This window comes from Cervus elaphus, chromosome 4 (genome assembly GCF_910594005.1).
Source record: "Cervus elaphus chromosome 4, mCerEla1.1, whole genome shotgun sequence".
Lineage (NCBI taxonomy): Eukaryota > Metazoa > Chordata > Mammalia > Artiodactyla > Cervidae > Cervus > Cervus elaphus.
In genome coordinates this window covers 19702779-19721097 of record NC_057818.1, presented here as the reverse complement: position 1 = coordinate 19721097, position 18319 = coordinate 19702779, and the positions used below count along the sequence as shown (strand labels likewise).

At 54.9% G+C, this 18319-nt stretch overlaps 1 protein-coding gene across 1 annotated transcript in view; it reads left to right on the top strand.

The window, feature by feature from the left end:
• The window catches only part of ZNF423 (zinc finger protein 423), a 343660-nt gene that overhangs the window by 52770 nt on the left and 272571 nt on the right, over positions 1–18319 (top strand). Inside the window, exon 2 of the mRNA XM_043898405.1 lies at positions 5250–5309. Coding sequence (XP_043754340.1) covers positions 5250–5309 — 60 coding nt within the window. The remainder of the gene's footprint in view (positions 1–5249; positions 5310–18319) is intronic.

Genomic DNA, 18319 nt, shown 5'->3' with positions numbered 1-18319 from the left:
CTCTGTGCGACCCCATAGACGGCAGCCCATGAGGCTCCCCCGTCCCTGGGATTCTCCAGGCGAGAACACTGGAGTGGGTTGCCATTTCCTTCTCCAATGCATGAAAGTGAGAAGTGAAAGTGAAGTCTCTCAGTCGTGTCCGACTCTTAGCGACCCCATGGACTGCAGCCCACCAGGCTCCTCCGTCCATGGGATTTTCCAGGCAAGAGTACTGGAGTGGGGTGCCATTGCCTTCGCCGGCTTAGTGCACAGCCTGTGGGCTACATTTCAACCCTCTCTCACCACCTCTGCTGGGCCCCTTGTGCAGTGCACAACTTGGACACCCACATAGAGTAGTCTTTCCTGCTTTCCACTTTTTCGTTTGTTGAGTTTGTTTAGTATCAAGTCAGGAGTGATGCTCCATTTTATGTTTGATAAGGAGAGTCTGGGCTCTCAGCGTGTCCTTTACTTTCCTGGTCCCTGGCCTGCTGTGGGTGAGAGGGTCTCCCTAGGGATGAGCCGAGGCTTCCATGTGCTCCTTGCCGGGGTCCCCACCTCTGCTGGGCAGGGATGCCTCTAGGGAGTCTGTCAGGCCAGGGTGGGCCCGGCCCACCCTTCCCTAAGGATAAGATGGCCTGGGGGCCAAAGCCAGAAAGCGTGCAGAGGTCCCTTAGGACCCTGGAAACAACAGCCAGAGGTGAGGCCAGCTGAGAAGCCTCCTCGAATAAAATCTTTTTTTTTTTGGCAGGGGAGGGGCAGTTGTTCTAGATCTTTGTCATGAAAACTATGGATCCTTTCCCCAGAAAAGTGCCCAGCTGTGTACATATCCAGAAACTTACATCCAGGGACAGGATCCTTCTCAGATCCTCAAAGACAGGCTGAGCAGCTGCCTGGTGTGGATCTGGGGGAGGGAAGGGGGCCTTCTGGGCTCTGCTGGCCCTGCTGGAGGCCTCTCTGGCCCTCGGATCAATGCCTGCTCTGTCACTTGTTCACCTCCCGACACTGCCTCAGTTTCCAACACTTGAATATTCTTGCCTCTTCCCTGCGCCTTGTCTGTCAGCCCAGGTCCTGCCTGATTTTGAGTAATCCCACAGCTCTGCCCTGGTTCAACTGCCAGGGTGTTCACAGCCCCTCACCACAGCCCCTTGCCTCCCCTTTCTTTCCCCTTCCCCAGCTCCAGCTCCTCTGCTTCTTCAAGGTAACGGGGAGCCCTGGGGAGAGGACCCTCCTCCCCAGGCCAGGACCAAGTGCCCCCTTAGCACCGCTTGCCCCTGCTGCTGGGTTCCTGAAGAGGCCCAACACACAGGCTTTGGGTCTCCCTGGCATCTCATTGACGGTCATCAAGGCGCACAGAGGGCAGGCCATGGGTGCTCCCAGAGTAGGGGGCTGTGGTCACTCATGAGCCTGCTGCTGAGCTGGGGAGACAGCATCTGGTGGGGCTCACAGGTGTATACACCCACGGGGAGTCAGCCATCCACAGCTTGTGACCCCAGAGAGGAGAGAGAACTTGGAATTTTGATTCCTCAGAAGCCCTGAGACAGCCTCAGAATCTTTCTTAACACATTCCAGGAACCACGGTGAATATTCTCTGTGCCGTCTTCCATGTGAGCGTAAGCCCTGTACCTCCGTGCCTTGCATGCATACTTTGTCTTGGTTCCCCGCCGTGTGTACACACTTGCAGCTGCCCCCCACCCCCCCCGTGTTCACACTGACTGTGTGCCCCCTCCCCATGTTTACACACTTGTCCCCCTTCCTCCACTCCCTTCGTGTACCCACTGGCCTTACATGGACCACCACCTGCTTGCAGATGCCCGTCACTCACAGGAGTGGGTCTCCCTGGGTTTCCCTCGAGACTGGGCAAGGCTGGGGGGGTGTGTGTTTTGGCCTCAGTGATGCCACATATCTTACAAATTAAAAAGTTAGAGTCTGGAGCCTGCGGAAGTCCGCAGAAAGCGCCAAGCTCCCCTTGCCCGCTGGGCCGCCCCTCTGGGTGTTGTGTGTACTGGACGCTGTGCTGATCAAATTTTCTCTGTGATGCTCACGCCTCGATGTTCATTGTGCTTCTCTAGTGGAATCCTGCTTTGGGGATGGCTCGGCCTCCCCTCCCAGTTCCCCCAGCAAGCGCCTGGCTCCAGCTGTAGGGCGGGCCTTCTTCCCTCTGTGCCTGCTGCCCCTGCCAGTTAGCTTGTTGTTGAAGAGACCTGCCTGGGCAGAAGAGGCCAACTGGAGGGGAGGAGAAGCTTCTCACGTTCAGTGTCGGGTAGTGCGGGGCCGCGTGATGGTGGTAGTGGCATTGGGCGTTACTTCTTCTCATCAAGAATCTATAGAGGACAGTGTATTTATGCCTTCAAAAAGATGTGGGCCAGCAGTCTTCAGAAAGCATGTTCGTGTCCATGTCACTAGGCGAGCTGGCCTGTGGGCTCCTCGCCGGGAGGGATGTGGTTCTGGGGGTGCTGGTGTATGATGCAGCTGTTTACCCATAATGACGTTCGCCACTTTGAAACTCCCTAGCCAGGGCATTCGTCTGCTCTCCCCCTCTTCCCACCTCTGCAGGCTTATTGTCCCCTTGAATCCTGCCAAGAGCTCCAAAAGAGCAGATGTTTTCTCCTTCTCCTTCCCATGAAGATGGAAGTCAGATCTTAGGGAGGGAGGGATTGGGCATCTTGGGGATATCCTCCAGTTCAGTGACTCGGGAGGTCACACTTCCCAACCAAGGAACACTGAGTCACCCAAACATGGGACCTTCTGCCCTGATCCTGGGAGTATGTTGAGGGCAAAGGAAGAGCTGGGAACCTTGCATTCATGTCTTGGAGCTTGTGGTTGACAAGGTCTAGGGACCCACGGCAGATCGTGTTGAAAGTGTCCTATGAAATGGGACCATGGTGACCTTACACACTGGCAGCAACCTCTTAATAGAAGCAATACCTATATTCCATTTTAAAGTGAATAAACAATGAAATGTGAAGGAAACGGACTTTTAGGTGTAGCCATGAAAACTGCTGCTCCCCTCATGTACGGCCTGCTTCTGATCGTTCTAGCGTTATCTGCCTGTGTTTCGGAGGCTGTTTGGCTGCAGTCAGCCTAGTGAGTGATATCAGTTTTGTCTGACTCAAGGTCTTAATTCATATTTACAAAACTGCATATTTGAAAACCCCACCCCAGCTGTAACTGGCTAAGTCAAACAACCCAGATCCCAATCCAGATCGTCTCTGCATTTCATTGTCTCAGATGCTGGGTTTCTCCTCTTAGGATGCAAATCTGGGAAGGAGGGCTCTTGGTTAGCAGTCCTTGGCCTCTGCTCAGTGACAAGGATGTGCCCTCCTGGGCAAGCTGTTTCTAAAGCTTAAAAGAAAACCTGTCCTGAGAGGCTCTGTGGGGAGGGGGAAAGATCAGGGGTAGAGGATAAAAGAGGGGCAGGGCTGTTAATTGGACTGGGCTGGGCTGGACTTGTTAATCCCAAAAGTTGTTCCCGTCTCGGCGCCAAACCCACCTGAGTGCTTGAGTCTCTGTTCCAGTGGATGACAGCCATCATCCCATGGAATCTTCCCAATAACCTGTGGCTTAGGTACCATTTTTGCCTCTGCTTTTGAGATGGGAGAACTGAAGCCTAGAGATTAAACAGTTTACTCATGGTCGTTCAGCTAGCTTCCCAGGTGTCACGAATGGTAAAGAATCCACCTGCCAATGCAGGAGACATAAGAGATGCGGGTTTGATCCCTGGGTCAAGAAGATCTCTTGGAGAAGGAAATGGCAACCTTTGCCCCTCACAGGAGCAGAGTGAAGACCCAGACCCTGGCCTGGAAAATCCCAGGGACAGAAGAGCCTGGCGGGCTACCGTTCATAGGGTCGCAAAGAGTCAGACAGGACTGAAATGACTTAGTGTGCATATGCATACAGCTAGTTCGAGGCAGAATTGGGATTTGAATCCAGCGTCTGACCACAAGCCAGCCTGCTTGTTCCTCCCCCAGGTTGACTGCCCTGCATACGTGTACATGCCTTCTGAAGGGCGGGGTGGGCTGCTGCTTTCTAGTCCCCAGTTGCTAGGATTCTGGATAGGGTCCTCTGTGTCTCAGGTGGACACACGAGCAGCCTTTGAGATGGACAGCCATGGGTTTCAGCCCCAACTCTGTACGGACTTTTTCTAGCGTAGGACCTCAGGCCCATCCTGCCACCTCTCAAAGTCTGATGACAGGGATTAAACACCCTGGGTGCGGGGCCCGGCTCACCGTGTGTGCCCATGGAGAGACGGCGACACTGCAAAGAGAACTGGGTGGGACATGGTGGCTTCGGCATGCGCGTGTACAGAACTTCAGAGCCCGTTAAATCTGAAAAACACTGCGTATGCACATTTTTGGCTTAGACAGAGTTCCATTTTACAAAGTCCATAACCCAGCTTTAATATTATTACATGCCCCAGACTGGGATTAATTCCAGGATAAGAGTTTTATTATGCTGTATAGAATTTCTCCCGTGTTCTCCTAGTGCATGGCCAGCACCTCCAGCCGCCTGGTCTCACACACCAGGACGTGGGGTGGTGGGGACACTCCGTCCCTCCCCAGCTCGGTTCTCTGGGCTTGGGGTAGAGTGGAGAGGTGAGTTGCATTGTACCGTCGCTGGCCCAGGACTTCTGACCACGGGAGAATCAACTCCAGCGTGTCCTGAGTGTCTGTGGGTCAGCTCTCAGTGTAGAGGATAGCACCCGACGCTTTGCCAACCTCTGAGAGTGTCTGTTTGTTTCTTGGAATAATCGAGAAAGCGTTCACATCTCAGTGGTGATCTGAGGGGCTCTTGGTAGGAGGTCAGTGTATGGAGGACCAGGGAGAGGTCTGGGTCTTCACTCTGCTCCTGTGAGGGGCAAATGGCTTTATCTCAAGTGGATACTCTGATTATAGATAGTAATGGCCTGTAGCTCTGTGTGGACAAAGAATCTGATTCTGCATCTGATTCGAGGCAGTGCTGTGATTGATTTGTGATGTCTGCTAGGGGCACAAGGATGGGGGAACCATACAGATACGGCGCTTATTTGCGGTTTAGGTTTTGTTCTGAGTATTTTACATCTCTGTGAAACCAGCAAAAGTCTCTTTGTAGACTTGATCCTTTCACCCTTGACCATGGGTATCATAGGGACTCCCTCGGGACTCCTCCAAACGATCCTTCCTCCTTGCCCTGTGTCCTGCACACACAACCCCCACCCCGCACCCCGCCCTGCCACCAACGACCTGTTTGCACAACTTCAAAACTCACAGGCCCGTCTCTGTTGTCTCTTTCAGTTGAAGAGGGGGAGGCCTCGGACTTCTCGCTGGCCTGGGATTCCTCCGTGACAGCATCAGGTAAATGCCCAGGGGCCGGTGGGAAACTTGGTGGGGTCCTGGGGGGCTGGCTCAGGAACTCAGAAAGCCACCCAGCTGGTTATGGAAGTCATATTCTTCCCGTCACATTCCTGTCTCCAGTCCAGATTACCCCGTGCAACGTGATTTTTATATCAGTTCCATATGGTCAATAAAATCTATTACATACGGAGACTAATATGCCCTTATTCCCCCGGGGGCCATGTTCCCCTCTTGTGGGCACATTCAGTTGGGCCACCACACCCCCACTACGCAGGCTTTGAAGCTCTCTGCCATGGGCGTCGCTGCACATTCATTCCAGCCTAATTGCATAAAAGCCACTCTAATAGGACCTTTAAACTCCAATCGAAATCAGAATTCCTTTATTTGCCTTCCTGGAAGGGGCCGCATCGCACTCTCGGGCGGGCAGACCCGAGCCCACACCTCCAGGGGGAGGTAAGAAGGAGCGGTCAGGGTGGTGGGGGGCATGGCCATTGGAGGGTGATGGGGGTGACTCGGCCGTCAGGGGACTTGGGTTTTCCCGCTCAGTTCTGCCCTTGCCTGAGTGCCTTCTGGTGCCTCAGTTTCCCCAGCTATAAAAAGAGGTGGATGAATGAGGTTTGTCTCCCTGTAAAGTTCTAGAATCTGGAGCTGCCCATGGAGCTTGGGATTGCAGCTGGCTTGGGGTCTTTGGGAGCTCCGGAATGGAGGGCGCCGCTCTCCCATTTGCTGCGCAAGTTGTCAGCCTCTGTTGACAGCAGGGCCCTTGTTCCCAGTCCAGCAGGCCCCAGACTCTCCTGCCTTGTCCCCTGTCCCGGGATCCTGATCAGCCGTCTCCAGTTCCACAGGGGAGAACCATGGGCCTGAGAAGACCTGTGAGGGAGCCATCTAGTTCAGCCCCCTTCTCTTTTAGGTGTGGAAATTGAGGCAAGGAGGGAGCTATGCTCTGGGTCAGTCGTTCCAGAAACAAGGTGTTAGGCGTCAGGCATACCAACACTTAACACTCAAACGGTAACACATTGAATTTGTGATTTTATGGCTGTGTGTGATTTAAGACGATGCGGAAGTCATTAAAGTGGGAAAATTGTGTTGACAAAGTTTTTAAGTAATGAGGCTTGGATTCAGGAAAAAATCATGAAGATGGTTCCCAGGTGACTAAAATCTGGGGAATGCTGGTAAAGACTGAGCTGAAGGCAAGTGGGGAGCCAGTACTTGAAACCAGGTTCCTGGACTCCTGGTCCAGGGCTGTCTGCAGCGAGACCTGTGCTGTGTGGAAGGTCAGAAGGGTCCTGGTTGGGTCCTGGCTGACTCAGGTTTGGGCAGTTCGGTGTCCTCAGGTGCCTGGTCCTTGGTGACAGGGGCTCCCTCCAGGGCAGGGGCCTTGTCTGAAGCCAGGATGGGGAGGTGCTCAGATTCTCAGGAGGAGAGCCCTGAGTTAGGACAGGCCTTGGGGTCCACACTGTAGGTAGGATAGGGGGAGGTGCTGGGTGACCCATGCCCTCTGTCTGTGCGGTTGAGATACATTCCCCACGGTCGTCGGAACACAGCGAGGTTGTGAAACTCCACGTCTCATCCAGGCGTCCTGACGGATGTGGGGGTGCACGTGCTTAGGCTTGCAGCCAGCTCTGATGAGGGTCCCCGCTGTGCTCCAAACCCCACACCAGAAAAGCGCCCAGCCTGGCATGTCCATATAAGGTCCTCCCTCCCGGCTGTTTTCCCAGTGGTGCCGGCGGCGATGAGGACCGACCAGGACAGCAGCAGGATGCAGGAGGGCGCCGACAGTGTGGTGGGTGGGGAGATCTGTGCAGGGGTGTCAGGGCCCGGGTGCATCTCCAGGGCCGGCCTGTAGAAGGCAGGGGCGATGCCGAGGGGCTGTGTAGGGGCCTGGGGTCCATGATGCTCTGATGCTACAGGGGAATGACCAGCCTTAGGGTCTTTGGGTGCTCTTGGGAGTGGTGAAGGTCGTGCGCTTTGCAAGTTTCCAGCCAAGAGCTGAGCGCACCCTACATGCGCAGGCAGGGGGAGGTGCGCGACTCCTCGTGAGTCCCTCCGGCCCTCAGGGACTCCCTGGTGCCGGTCAGCTTTCGTCTGCTCGGAGGTGGGAAAGGGAGGGCCGAGCATCCCGGGCATCGGATAATCCATAGCCGGGCAATGGATTGTTCTGTTTCCTTTGGCCCGATTCTGATTATTTCTTTTTGACAGTGCATGCACGTGATAGATTTTCCTTCCCAGTCCTCTTGGACTCGGGCTATTAAAGTCAGCTTGTATTCCCTGAGCACAGGACTTGTGAGATGGCGCGCGTCCCGGGTGGCAGGATGAGGCCGGTGGGGGAGGCAGTCCTGGACGTGGGGCCTGGCGTTTCGTGAGCACATACTTGGTCTGTGCCAGGACACGGAGCAAACGTTTTACCCCCCAGGGTTGCACTGAGCCATCATGACAAGCCTGGGAGCTGGGTGGTGTTTCCAGCAGCAAGTCCACAGCTTCTCCGTGGGCTGGTTTGGGGCTGCCATCTGGTAGAGGACAGGGCCAAAGGCCTGGCTGAAGCTGCTTTAGAATAACGCTTCTCATTAAGCTGAGAAAATGTCACTTGGCTGCATCGGAGAATGGGGGCAGGTGCCAAAGAAGATTATGGGGGAGCAAAGCCTCCCCAAGCCACCCTTGGCACCGTCACTGAGAACTGCCGTCCTCATTTGGTGGATGAGGGAAGGAGGCTTGGAATGGTGCGGTCGCAGACCTGCCGTCCCCAGCCATGATGCTGCCGAGCAGTGACTCGAACCCAAGTCCTCCTGCCCCCAGAGCCTGGGGTGTAACCTCCGTGCTGCCTGCCCCTGGGAAGTAGATAGCTGAGCAGAGACTTGAGGCCTCGTGGGGGCTTTACAGTGGTCCCTGGAGGCAGAGGGCCCAAGGGTGGCCATGGAGGGCCTTTGGCTCATCAGACCGGAGGAATGCAGGGTGAGGTGAAGAGGGAGGCAGAGAGCATCTTACTGGGAGTGCAGAGCTGTGAACAGCGGGCAGCTCCTCTGTGTGGGGCAGCTCCTCCTCCTCTCCCTGGGGTGCCAGCATCCCCCTGCCCGCTTTTCCTGGCTCCGGGAGCATGATGGAGAACTGCAATAAAGAAGCAGGAGGCACAGTGGCCTCTGCTGCCCCTAGGGACCAAGTGGCTACCGCCCCCAGGAGCAACCTGGCCTGCTCTGCTTGTGCCCTTGAGTCGGGGCCCTGGCAGTGATGGAGAGCCCCGCCTGGCAGGGAGGGGAGCAGGGTAAGCGGCTCCCAGCAGTTCTCCCTTCTGGCCAGGGCGTCACGGGAGGAGTGGGCCTGACCTTGCCTCTCTGAAGGCAAAGATGGGGCTGCTGGTGGCAGAACCTGGGGGAAGGAGACTGTGTTCAGAGCTGAGGTATGGGGGTGCCTGGTGGGTGTGGAGTTTTAACTAATTTCCCATTGCGTCCTGTTTTTTTCCTGATCCATAAAAAGGGGGATGAAGGGACAGTGTCTTGTGTGCGTGCTAAGTCACTTCAGTCGTGTCCAACTCTGTGCAACCCTATGGACTGCAGCCTACGAGGCTCCTCTGTCCATGGGATTCTCCAGGCAAGAGTACTGGAGTGGGTTGCCATGCCTTCCTCCAGGGGATCTTCCCCACCCAGGGATTGAACCCTTGTCTCTTATGTCCCCTGCATTGGCAGACAGGTTCTTTACCACTAGCGCCACCTGGGAAGCCCCAAGCATCCAGTGGAAGGAAGTGTAGATTCTCTTCCCAAATGCACAGAGCATTGTGCATGTGGTTTTGGGGGTGGGGTCATAGATTACTCGCAAGCTCTTCTTCCTTCCTTGCCAGGCCATGATTTCAAACTCCTTAGGGAAGTGTGAGAGTCCTTTGTGAAAGCCCACAAGGGTCCCAAGCTCACAGGCCCGCCTGGGGCAGGCTGGTGGCACAGGTGAGCGGGCAGGTGGCAGGGAGGTGGCGCTGTGCACTGCACCCCAGGCCTTGCCACCGGGACAGCCGTACCTCAGTGCCAGCTGATTGTGGCAGGGCACCTGGGCCCAGAATCCCCACGTCATCTGAGTTTTAAAAAGAGAAGCCAGAGAGCTGGATTTTTATGTGGTGTTCTTAGATTAAAAAATTAACTCAAGTCTTTTTAAAGCAGCTCATATTGAGATATGAGGGTTCCAGTGTTTTCCACATCCTCATTAATACATGTAATTTTCCTTCTTTGGTGGATTCTAGCTTTCCTAGATATGAAATGCGATCTCATTTTGGTCAATCGGTATATTTGAAAAAACACTGCTCAGGCCAAAGAGTGTCCCTCTGCCAGCTGATTTCATTCTGGCCACCATTAGAAGGTTGCCAAATGCATCTCTACCCAGGGGCCACTTTCCAGGCTTGACTTTCCAGGCCTCGCTGCGTCCCACCGCCTGCCTCCAGCCCAGCTCAGTGGGGGAGGTCCTTCCTCCCTCAGTGCTTTTCTCTCTTCCTCCAGGCCCTTTGGAATGAACCATCTGAGTGGCGGGCACCAGGATGGTGGTAGCCTACAGTGTGGGGTTTCAGGGAAGCAGCCCAACCATGCTCAGCTTTGCCTCCCTTCTGCTGGCCTCTGAGCCTGAGCTGGGAGACGAAGGGGCTCATCTTTGTGTAACTGCCTCACCGGAACCTCCTGCCTCCCTGGACCAAGTTTCAGGGCAGGCTGGGCTTCCTTCCATCATGGCTGCCCGGGACCAAGCTGGGGATGGAGCGCGAGGAGGGTCTGGGGCAGTCTGGTGATGGAAAACAGTTCATTTGTAGACAAACACTCACTGTCAATGCCTGGACAGGTTAGTCAGCTTTATTTCTGGCATGGTGACACGCACACTTGTGGTTGGAGAGAAACATTCAGTATATTCGATTGTGTGTGAATGGCCCAACTGCCTGAGACCTTACTGGTGAGATCAGAGTTTCAGGCCTTCCTGCCCCATTGTAGGTCTCATCGTCCTGGTTAATGAAACCATCACTCCCACGTATGAGTCACTTCTAGGAGCCAGTTCTCCTTCTCAGTGCCTTTCACATACAGAAACTGAGGCACACGGACGCTAATGACTTGCTTCAAGGTCACACAGCTAGGAAGCGGCAGAGCTGGGATTTGAACCCAGACAGATGGCGCAGTCGTTAAAGAACCTGCCCTGCCAATGCAGGAGATGCAAGAGATGCGGGTTCGATCCCTGGGTTGGGAAGATCCCCTGGATGAGGAAATGGCAACCCACTCCAGTATTCTTGCCTGAGAAATCCCACGGATAGAGGAGACTGGTGGGCTATATAGTCCACGGGGTCACAAAGAGTCGGACACGGCTGAGCGTGCACGCACACACAGCTCCGGCATGACTGTGGCACCTAAGTTGTAAATGCTAGGCCTGCCTGTGAGAATGTTGGTCCAGGCTTTGTGTCAGAGGGGAACCAGAGGCTCAGGCCTGGGGTCAGCTCAGTGCTCAGGTCCCTCCTGGGTCCCTGGGAGTCTAACAAGGGCCAGGCCTCCTGGATCGCTGCCGAAAGGGAGAGGAGATGCCTGTTTAGAAGTCCTTGAGCACACTTCCCATCTTCAAAGGCCAGATCTGGAAAACACTGTGGGTCAGGCTCTCCATAGAGACTCCCACCGCCTGATCCCAGCCCGCCTGCCTCTAGGCCCCCCTGGGTGTTGGGTGTGTGTGCGGTTTCCGGTGGGTCGGTGTTCGGGCTGCAGGGTCTGAGACCTGTTCGGGGGTGGGGGGAAGATTAGAGTGGCATCTGGGTGTCCGGGGCCTGGGGGCCCCTTGGGGGAGGGAGGCTGGAAGCCTTTCCTTTAATCTGACTCCGGTAAGCTGTGGGGTGGGGGAGTGGTCAGTGCGCCCATCATGGACAAAGTTGGCAGCCTCCTCACCCACTGCGGTCCTTTACCTCCACGTTTCGACCAGTGAACTTGACGGAAATGTCTGGAAGACCGGACCTTTCACTTCAGGGAGTCGAGGTCCCTCGCGGCCCAGCCTGCTCCTCTAAACCTTCTCAGGGCTTCCTTCCCACCCCGCCGGTGTTGTCCTAGAGCATGTATTTATTATTTCAACTACTTCACGGAGACTCCACCCACCACTCTGTGCTTCTGCACATTTGCTGTTTACATTTCTCTTGGCCCGCTTTCCAGCTCCATCCCTTCTCTCGAGATGAAGTGCAGGTTGAATGCACCGATGGGTTCCGGGTATCCCCTGTGAGTCCTGAGCTCCTTGGAGACATCTAGATCCACAAACTCTGCCCTCAGTCACCACATCGGGGTCTCTGGGAGGATGGGCATTCATTGCCTCAACTGCCCCTCCCCGCTGCACACTTTGAACGGCATCAATTTTGGACTCATGAACAATGCTCTTACCAACGTCTTTGTGTCGGTGGACTTTTTCCCCTTTGGAGTTTTTCTTAGGGGCTCCCAGGACATTTTGACTTCTTCAATCCTCAGATCAAGGCTGGAGAGACTGTCTCCCTCTCTCCTCTCCTCTCCCCCAGGGTTCCCTCACCCTGAATTTTCTCCTGAGTGAATGCCTTAGTCTGGCTCGTCGGTGAGGGTATCCCCACTCCTCTCCCCACGATTCTGGGGCTGACAAAGGAAGCTGCCAGATGCCCCTTGACTCCTGGCTGGCTTGGCTGGTGCTGCCCACCTCCTGCGCTTGAGCCCCCAAGCCAGTCATTCCTCCACAAGGACCAGGGGACATTTTAAAGGAGCAGGAAAGTCCTAAATAGATGGAGAATTTCCTAGCATTTTAAAGACTTATGAAATGCGTTTTTATATGGGGCCAGCTGGGGAGTTTCTCATTAGCTCTGCTGGGGCGTCTGTGGGGAGTTGAGCTGAGTGGAGCCAGGCAGGCGGGGTAGGAAGATGCGGTGGCCCCGAGCTCACCGGGGGAGCGCGGCAGGCATGCGCCGACTGGTCTGTACCGTGGACCCCCGGCCAGGCGGGCCTTTGTTAGCGCTGCTTCCCCCAGCTCAGGAGGCCTCGGAGACCTTCAGGTGGTGACTGGAGCTGAGAGGTGGCCACTCTGTTACCATGGTGAGCAGTCCACGAGGTAGGGCATCTGTGTCCCGAGTGCACACGGAGGCATGCACTTGTGAGTGTGTGTGTGGTGTGTGTGCGCGTGTGCCCAGGTGCCTCGGCCCTGACTCAGACTCTTGGGGGCCCTGTGGCCTCTGCACCCCTCCGTGCTGTGTCCCGGGCCTCTGGGGCTGACTTGGCCCAGCTCTCCGAGGGGATGTGGTGTTTCCTGCCCACCCTTTCCTCTGGCTCTGGACCAGCCGGGGGCCCTGCTGGGCTTCACTGTACATTGCTTCCTCTGTGCCATGTCTGCCCTGCACATGTGCAAGCACGTGTATGCTGGTGCCCGGGGTATGTGCAAGGGAGTGTGTGTGTGTGTGTGTGTGTGTGTGTGGTGTGTCTCTCTCCTGACTCTTTTTTTTCTTTCCCCCGTGGCCTGACTGATGGCTTCGCTGGAAGGAGGTTTGTCTTGCCGAGTTCACCTCCAAGGAACTTGGAGCTTCCTCGGAGGCAGGGCCTCCATGTCACTTGTCCTGTACCCACAGGCTGGCACACAGCAGCTGCTCTGCCCTTGTACCCTTGCTCCCTGCAGTGAGGTTGCAAGCTCCCGGCCCTGCTGACTGGGGACTCTCCACTCCACGAGCCCAGGGTGTCTGCCCTCTCCTCTCCTGGGGCTCTGGAATTTTTCACAGGCATCAGTGATGAGGGCTGTCCTGACGGGGGGCTGGTCCTCCTTTATCCAACCTTGGGTGCTCCCTAGGGTCTGGGCCCCCACTGATGGATGGTGGAAATCAGCAGTTATTTTGGTGACTTGAAGCCTGGCTATACACCAGGGCCACAGTCGGGCGTGTACATGGGTGTGGGCCCCCGGGGGTGATGATGACATTGTTCCTCGGGATTTGGGGGAGGTCTGTCCGTGGTTTCCAGGCATGGTTTACAATGGCTCTGCTCAAACTTGACCATGTAGGCAAAGTTGGTGATCTTGTTAAAACTCAGATGCTGACTCAGCCATTCTGGGAGGGGTCCGAGATTCTTCATTTTAAGCCAGCTCCAGAGTGGTGTTGATGGCCCACCCACTACCTGGAGTAGTGAGGGTTTAGAGGGTTTGATGAGTTAAGCCCTCTCACCCACTCCCCTTGACTCTTGTTCCAGGGCCTCCTTCAAAGCTCAGTCTACGTGACGCCTCCTCCAAGAGGCCACCATGACTGCCCTGCCATAATTAACGTGCCTGCCCCTGAGTCCTGGGGGCTGCCCGGATCCTGGTCCTCACTGCCATCTGCTTGGTGATGACGTTCCTCCTGTATGTGCCTGGTTCCCTTGCTGTTCTGCTCACTCCCTCAGGCAGTGACCATGTCTGATTCTCTGTCCTCCCAGAGCCAGGCTCTGGCTCGGTCACTGACAGCCGCCGAGCAAATGTTTGCCAAGGTGAAGCACTTCACTTCTGCCTCTTTAACTGTATTTTCCCTTGGCAGTACAGGGCCAGATTGTTGTTCCCTTTGTGAAGAGCAAGAATTGGGTTTGAGGTTGAAGATAGTACTTGTGTGACCTTGAGGAGGTTACTTAGGCTCTCTGTGCTGTCCATGTCCTCATCTGAAATGGGGATGCTTATCCCGCTTCCTGGCACCAGATGAGGGAATGCACGGAGCTTAGCCATAGCCCCCAAGGGTGGCAGCTGGCGCTCTCCCCTCTTACTCTCGGTGATATATTGATAGCACGTTGAGGGAAGCTTGGCTTGGAGCTTAGCTCTGAGCCTTGATCTGTGCGGGCCGTAGAAGCCTCCGCCAGGCCCCTCCCTTCCTCCGTTTCCTTGTCTCGATTGGCAATCTCTAGGCGTCGCCGCAGTGGGCAGGGTGCGCACGCCTTCACCCCCATGCAGGGATGGGGTGGGACTGAGCCCTTGAGGGCTCACGCTGACCTTGGATGGTGGGGCGCTGCCTGTTTCCCCTGTGGAGAAGGCCGGGGTGGCGTTGGGGTTGGCAGGGGCGTAGTGGGCAGGGTCTGAAAGCCAGAGGCTCTGAGGCTATCGTATGATCAAGCTCCTTCCCTGGATGGGGCTTGATGCACCCACCATGTGGCCATGGGTTGGTGTCTGGTAGGAAATGGCCAAGGTCAGCCCAGTCGTGCAGCCTGGCTGGTCCTGGCTTCCTGTGCGGGCACCCTGCAGGGCCCAGCTTCTGGGGTGGGTATGTTTATCACTGAGTCAGTCACAGTCCTGTTGTAGGCTGTGGGAGGCCCTCAGGGGTTATGCGGTTGTCGTCTCTGCTGATCCTCTCTTAAACTTCTTGAGCGTGAGACACGTGTGGGTACGTGCGTATGTTCTCTCTCCCTTGCTCCATGCATGTTAGGTTGAGCCTGGCTGACTGATGCCTTTCTGGTTCAACAAACCCATTATTTTGCCCACACTGATAGATGGTACCTTTCTTGCTACTGTGCTTGGTTGCTTCAACTGATGGCTGCTGGCTGTTCTTAGTAGTAGTTAGCACATCAGACTGATACTGAATCCAGTAAAAAGGAGACAGTTTTCCTTCTGCTCTTCTATTTCTCTGGGCTAAATGCTTTGCAAACCATGCAAGGTTATGAAGGCAAGGGTAGTGCCTGCTTTGCTCACCGTTATATTCTCAGTAACCGTAATTATAAGCAACTGTAATAACAATAACCGTTAAAAAAACCAGCCATCTTGTGAGCATTTGCTGGGGCCAGGCAGGGGCCATGTACCTGACATGCATCTTTCATTTAACCCTCTTAACCACAGGTGGTAGGAAGTAGTATCATGCCCATCTCACGGATGAGCCGCTGAGGCTCAGAGAGGTTGAGAAATGGGTCCAGGCTTTCACAGCTGATCTGGGCCAGGGCAGGATTTGAACCTGGGTTGTTTTGTCTGTGTCCAGGTCTGCTCCTCTGTAGTTACTAGTTCACAGTGACTAGGACCCAGTGTAGATGGAAGGCATCTTTGTCGGGGGGGGGACATCCCCAAGGATGTGCTAAGAACCCTAGAGGTCATGGTAGTGACACACACTTCCAGGGTCAGTGTGGGCGTGATGACTGCTGATGGACACAAGCCCAGGGATGCTCTTCAACAGGGATGTGTAACAGTGACAAGTCATTTTGCCTGCATGCACACACACTCATATACACTTGTTCACAAACAAGCACACTGTGCCCACACACTCTAGACACACGTACATACCCACTTTCACATACAATGCACACACACACATACAGTGCACATATATAGACATTCACATATTCCTCCATACCTCACATGCTCACACATGCACTCAAGTGCCCACCCCTGTATATGCATGCTCACATGCACACACACAGGGCACATATGTACACACTTCCAAACATGAGCACATACGCAGACATGCACACACAGGCACCACACACCCATCCACAGCCCTAGGCTTGTGGATGAGCAGAAAGAGCTGCTTCCAGGATCTCTTTTCAAAGAGAAGGACAGTTCTCCCTACCCGAGGAGGTGCCCGAGATGTCCAGGTCACCCCATTACTCTCACTCTGCTTTTCCTTTGTTGTACACTCAGGGTTTCAGACATTCTTTCTGACCAAAGTTCCACACCCCTGCTGTTGGGCCCGGCGCCGGGCAGACCCGGGTGCAGACAGAGACCCCAGTGGCCATCTGTCCGCGTGCCTGGCCCGGCCTGCTCTGGCCCACGTGCACCCCACCCCTAACTTGGACATGACTTCATTTCCACTCTGCACCTGCCACTTTAAGAGCCCAGGGCCGGGTGGGCCTGTCCCCAGGGTCGGGCTGGGGGAGGCTGGACAGCTGCGGGTTGGGGGAAGCTTTGTTAGCTCCCAGGGGCCTCCCAGAGCCCAGGCTAGGCTGGGGAAACTGCAACAAAGGCCGACAATGGCCTCCTTCCCTCCCCGGGCGGCCTCGGAGCAGGGCCTGGCTGGGCGGCCTCTGGGGGCCCCTGTTATTTCCTGTGCTGGCTCTGGGGCTCCTGGCCAGCCGCAGTGGGCAGGAAGCGGGGCTGGGCATCTCCTCCCCACCCGCTGGGCTGGCTCTCTCAGACCAGAGGAGCTGCTGCTGTGAGCCGGGATAGTGCAGCCCGCCTGCCCCGCCATCCTCTGCTCGGGCCTGCTTGGAGGCCAACCCCGCTCGTGTCTGCCCAGACTTCCCCGGACGGGAAACCTGAGCCCATCCCCACTGCCCTGTCCCTGCTGCAGACCCCACGTGCTCCACCATCTGCCCCCCAGCCTTTGTGGTTGCAGTGCTGGCCCCACGGAACTGAAGATGGGTGGGGCTGGGAACACTGGGTTGGTTAATGCTGAGTTCATCTGGGATTGTGTTAAAAGGAAGCTTAGATTTAGTATTAGGGTTATGGTTAAGTAGTCGACTTAGTATTAAGGTGAAAGTGAGGTTTACCAGCCCTCAAGGCCAGAAAGAGGAGTTTTGCATGGGGTTGAAACAAACAGACCTTTGCTTCAGTCCTGGCTTCACCACCAGTGTGTTTATCACCTAATTATCAGGGGTCTACCTGTTCTATCTCGGCCACAGACACGCAGTGGTGACCTGCCCTCCAGGCTCATATTCTAGAATGAAGAGACTGGGGGCCGGTGAACACACACAGCGACACTCTTGGCTTCTTAGCTGTGAGTATGGACTTGACTCAATCATTCACCTCCCCAGGGCTCAGTTTCCCGATCTGTAAAGTGGGGAGACTGAAGCCCCACCTTTTGACATTGCTATATGAGTGAGTGAGGGCAAAGATGTGTGTTCAGAGTGCCTGACACATAGCAAGCATCCAACAAACACCAACTCTGGTGATAATGTTTTTTTCGGCTGTGCCGCATAGCACGCGGGATCTTAGTTCCCTGATAGGAGTTGAACCTGTGTCCCCTGCATTGGAAGAGCGGAGTCTTAACCACTGGACCCCCAGGGTAGTCCCCAAACAGGAGTTAGTTATCATACTGAAAAGCAGAGACATTACTTTGCCAACAAAGGCCCGTCTAGTCAAGGCTATGGTTTTTCCAGTGGTCTTGTATGGATGTGAGAGTTGGACTATAAAGAAAGCTGAGCCCAAAGAATTGATGCTTTTGAACTGTGGTGTTGGAGAAGACTCTGGAGAGTCCCTTGGACTGCAAGGAGATCCAACCAGTCCATCCTAAAGGAAATCAGTCCTGGGTGTTAATTGGAAGGACTGATGTTGAAGCTGAAATTCCAATACTTTGGCCACCTGATGCGAAGAGCTGATTCATTGGAAAACACTCTGATGCTGGGAAAGATTGAGGGCAGGAGGAGAAGGGGACGATAGAAGATGAGATGGTTGAATGGCATCACCGACTCAATGGACGTGGGTTTGGGTGGACTCTGAGAGTTGGTGATGGACAGGGATGCCTGGCATGCTGTGGTTCATGGGGTCGCAAAGAGTTGGACACGACTGAGCGACTGAACTGAACTGAACTTTATTTTTAATTAATTAATGACGTTTTGACCACACTGTGTGGTGTGGGGCTTGTGGGATCTTAGGTTCCCGCCCAAGGATTGAACCTGTGTGACCCCTGAATTGAGATCGTGGAGTCTTAATCACTGGACCACCAGGGAAGCCCCCCAGTTCTGGTGATTATTAGTGACACAAGATGAAGTGCCCAGGTGTCGTTGGGCAGTTAAAGTAATTGATGAAAGAACTAGTTATGTCGCCAGCCAAGGGTCAGGGTCATTGCCAGTGAGCTTCCTGGCAGCTGAGGCCAAAAGAGAAATAGGATGAAGTAGCCATCTCTGTCTCATTCAAGTACTTGGGACTGATGAACATTTATCCCTGGCACTAAATGCTGAGGAATTTACTGTGTGGATCCTCATTAATCATTGAACAAACAATAGCTCCGTCTCAGTAACAATTTGGCACACGGTACAGAAACATCTTTCCTCGATTTCTTTCTTAAATTGACCCTGGAAAATGCTCAGGGCCTAAGTGCACAGCACAACCGTGGAGTCACGTGCAGCGCAGGCTGGAGGGTGTGCGGCAGAGAC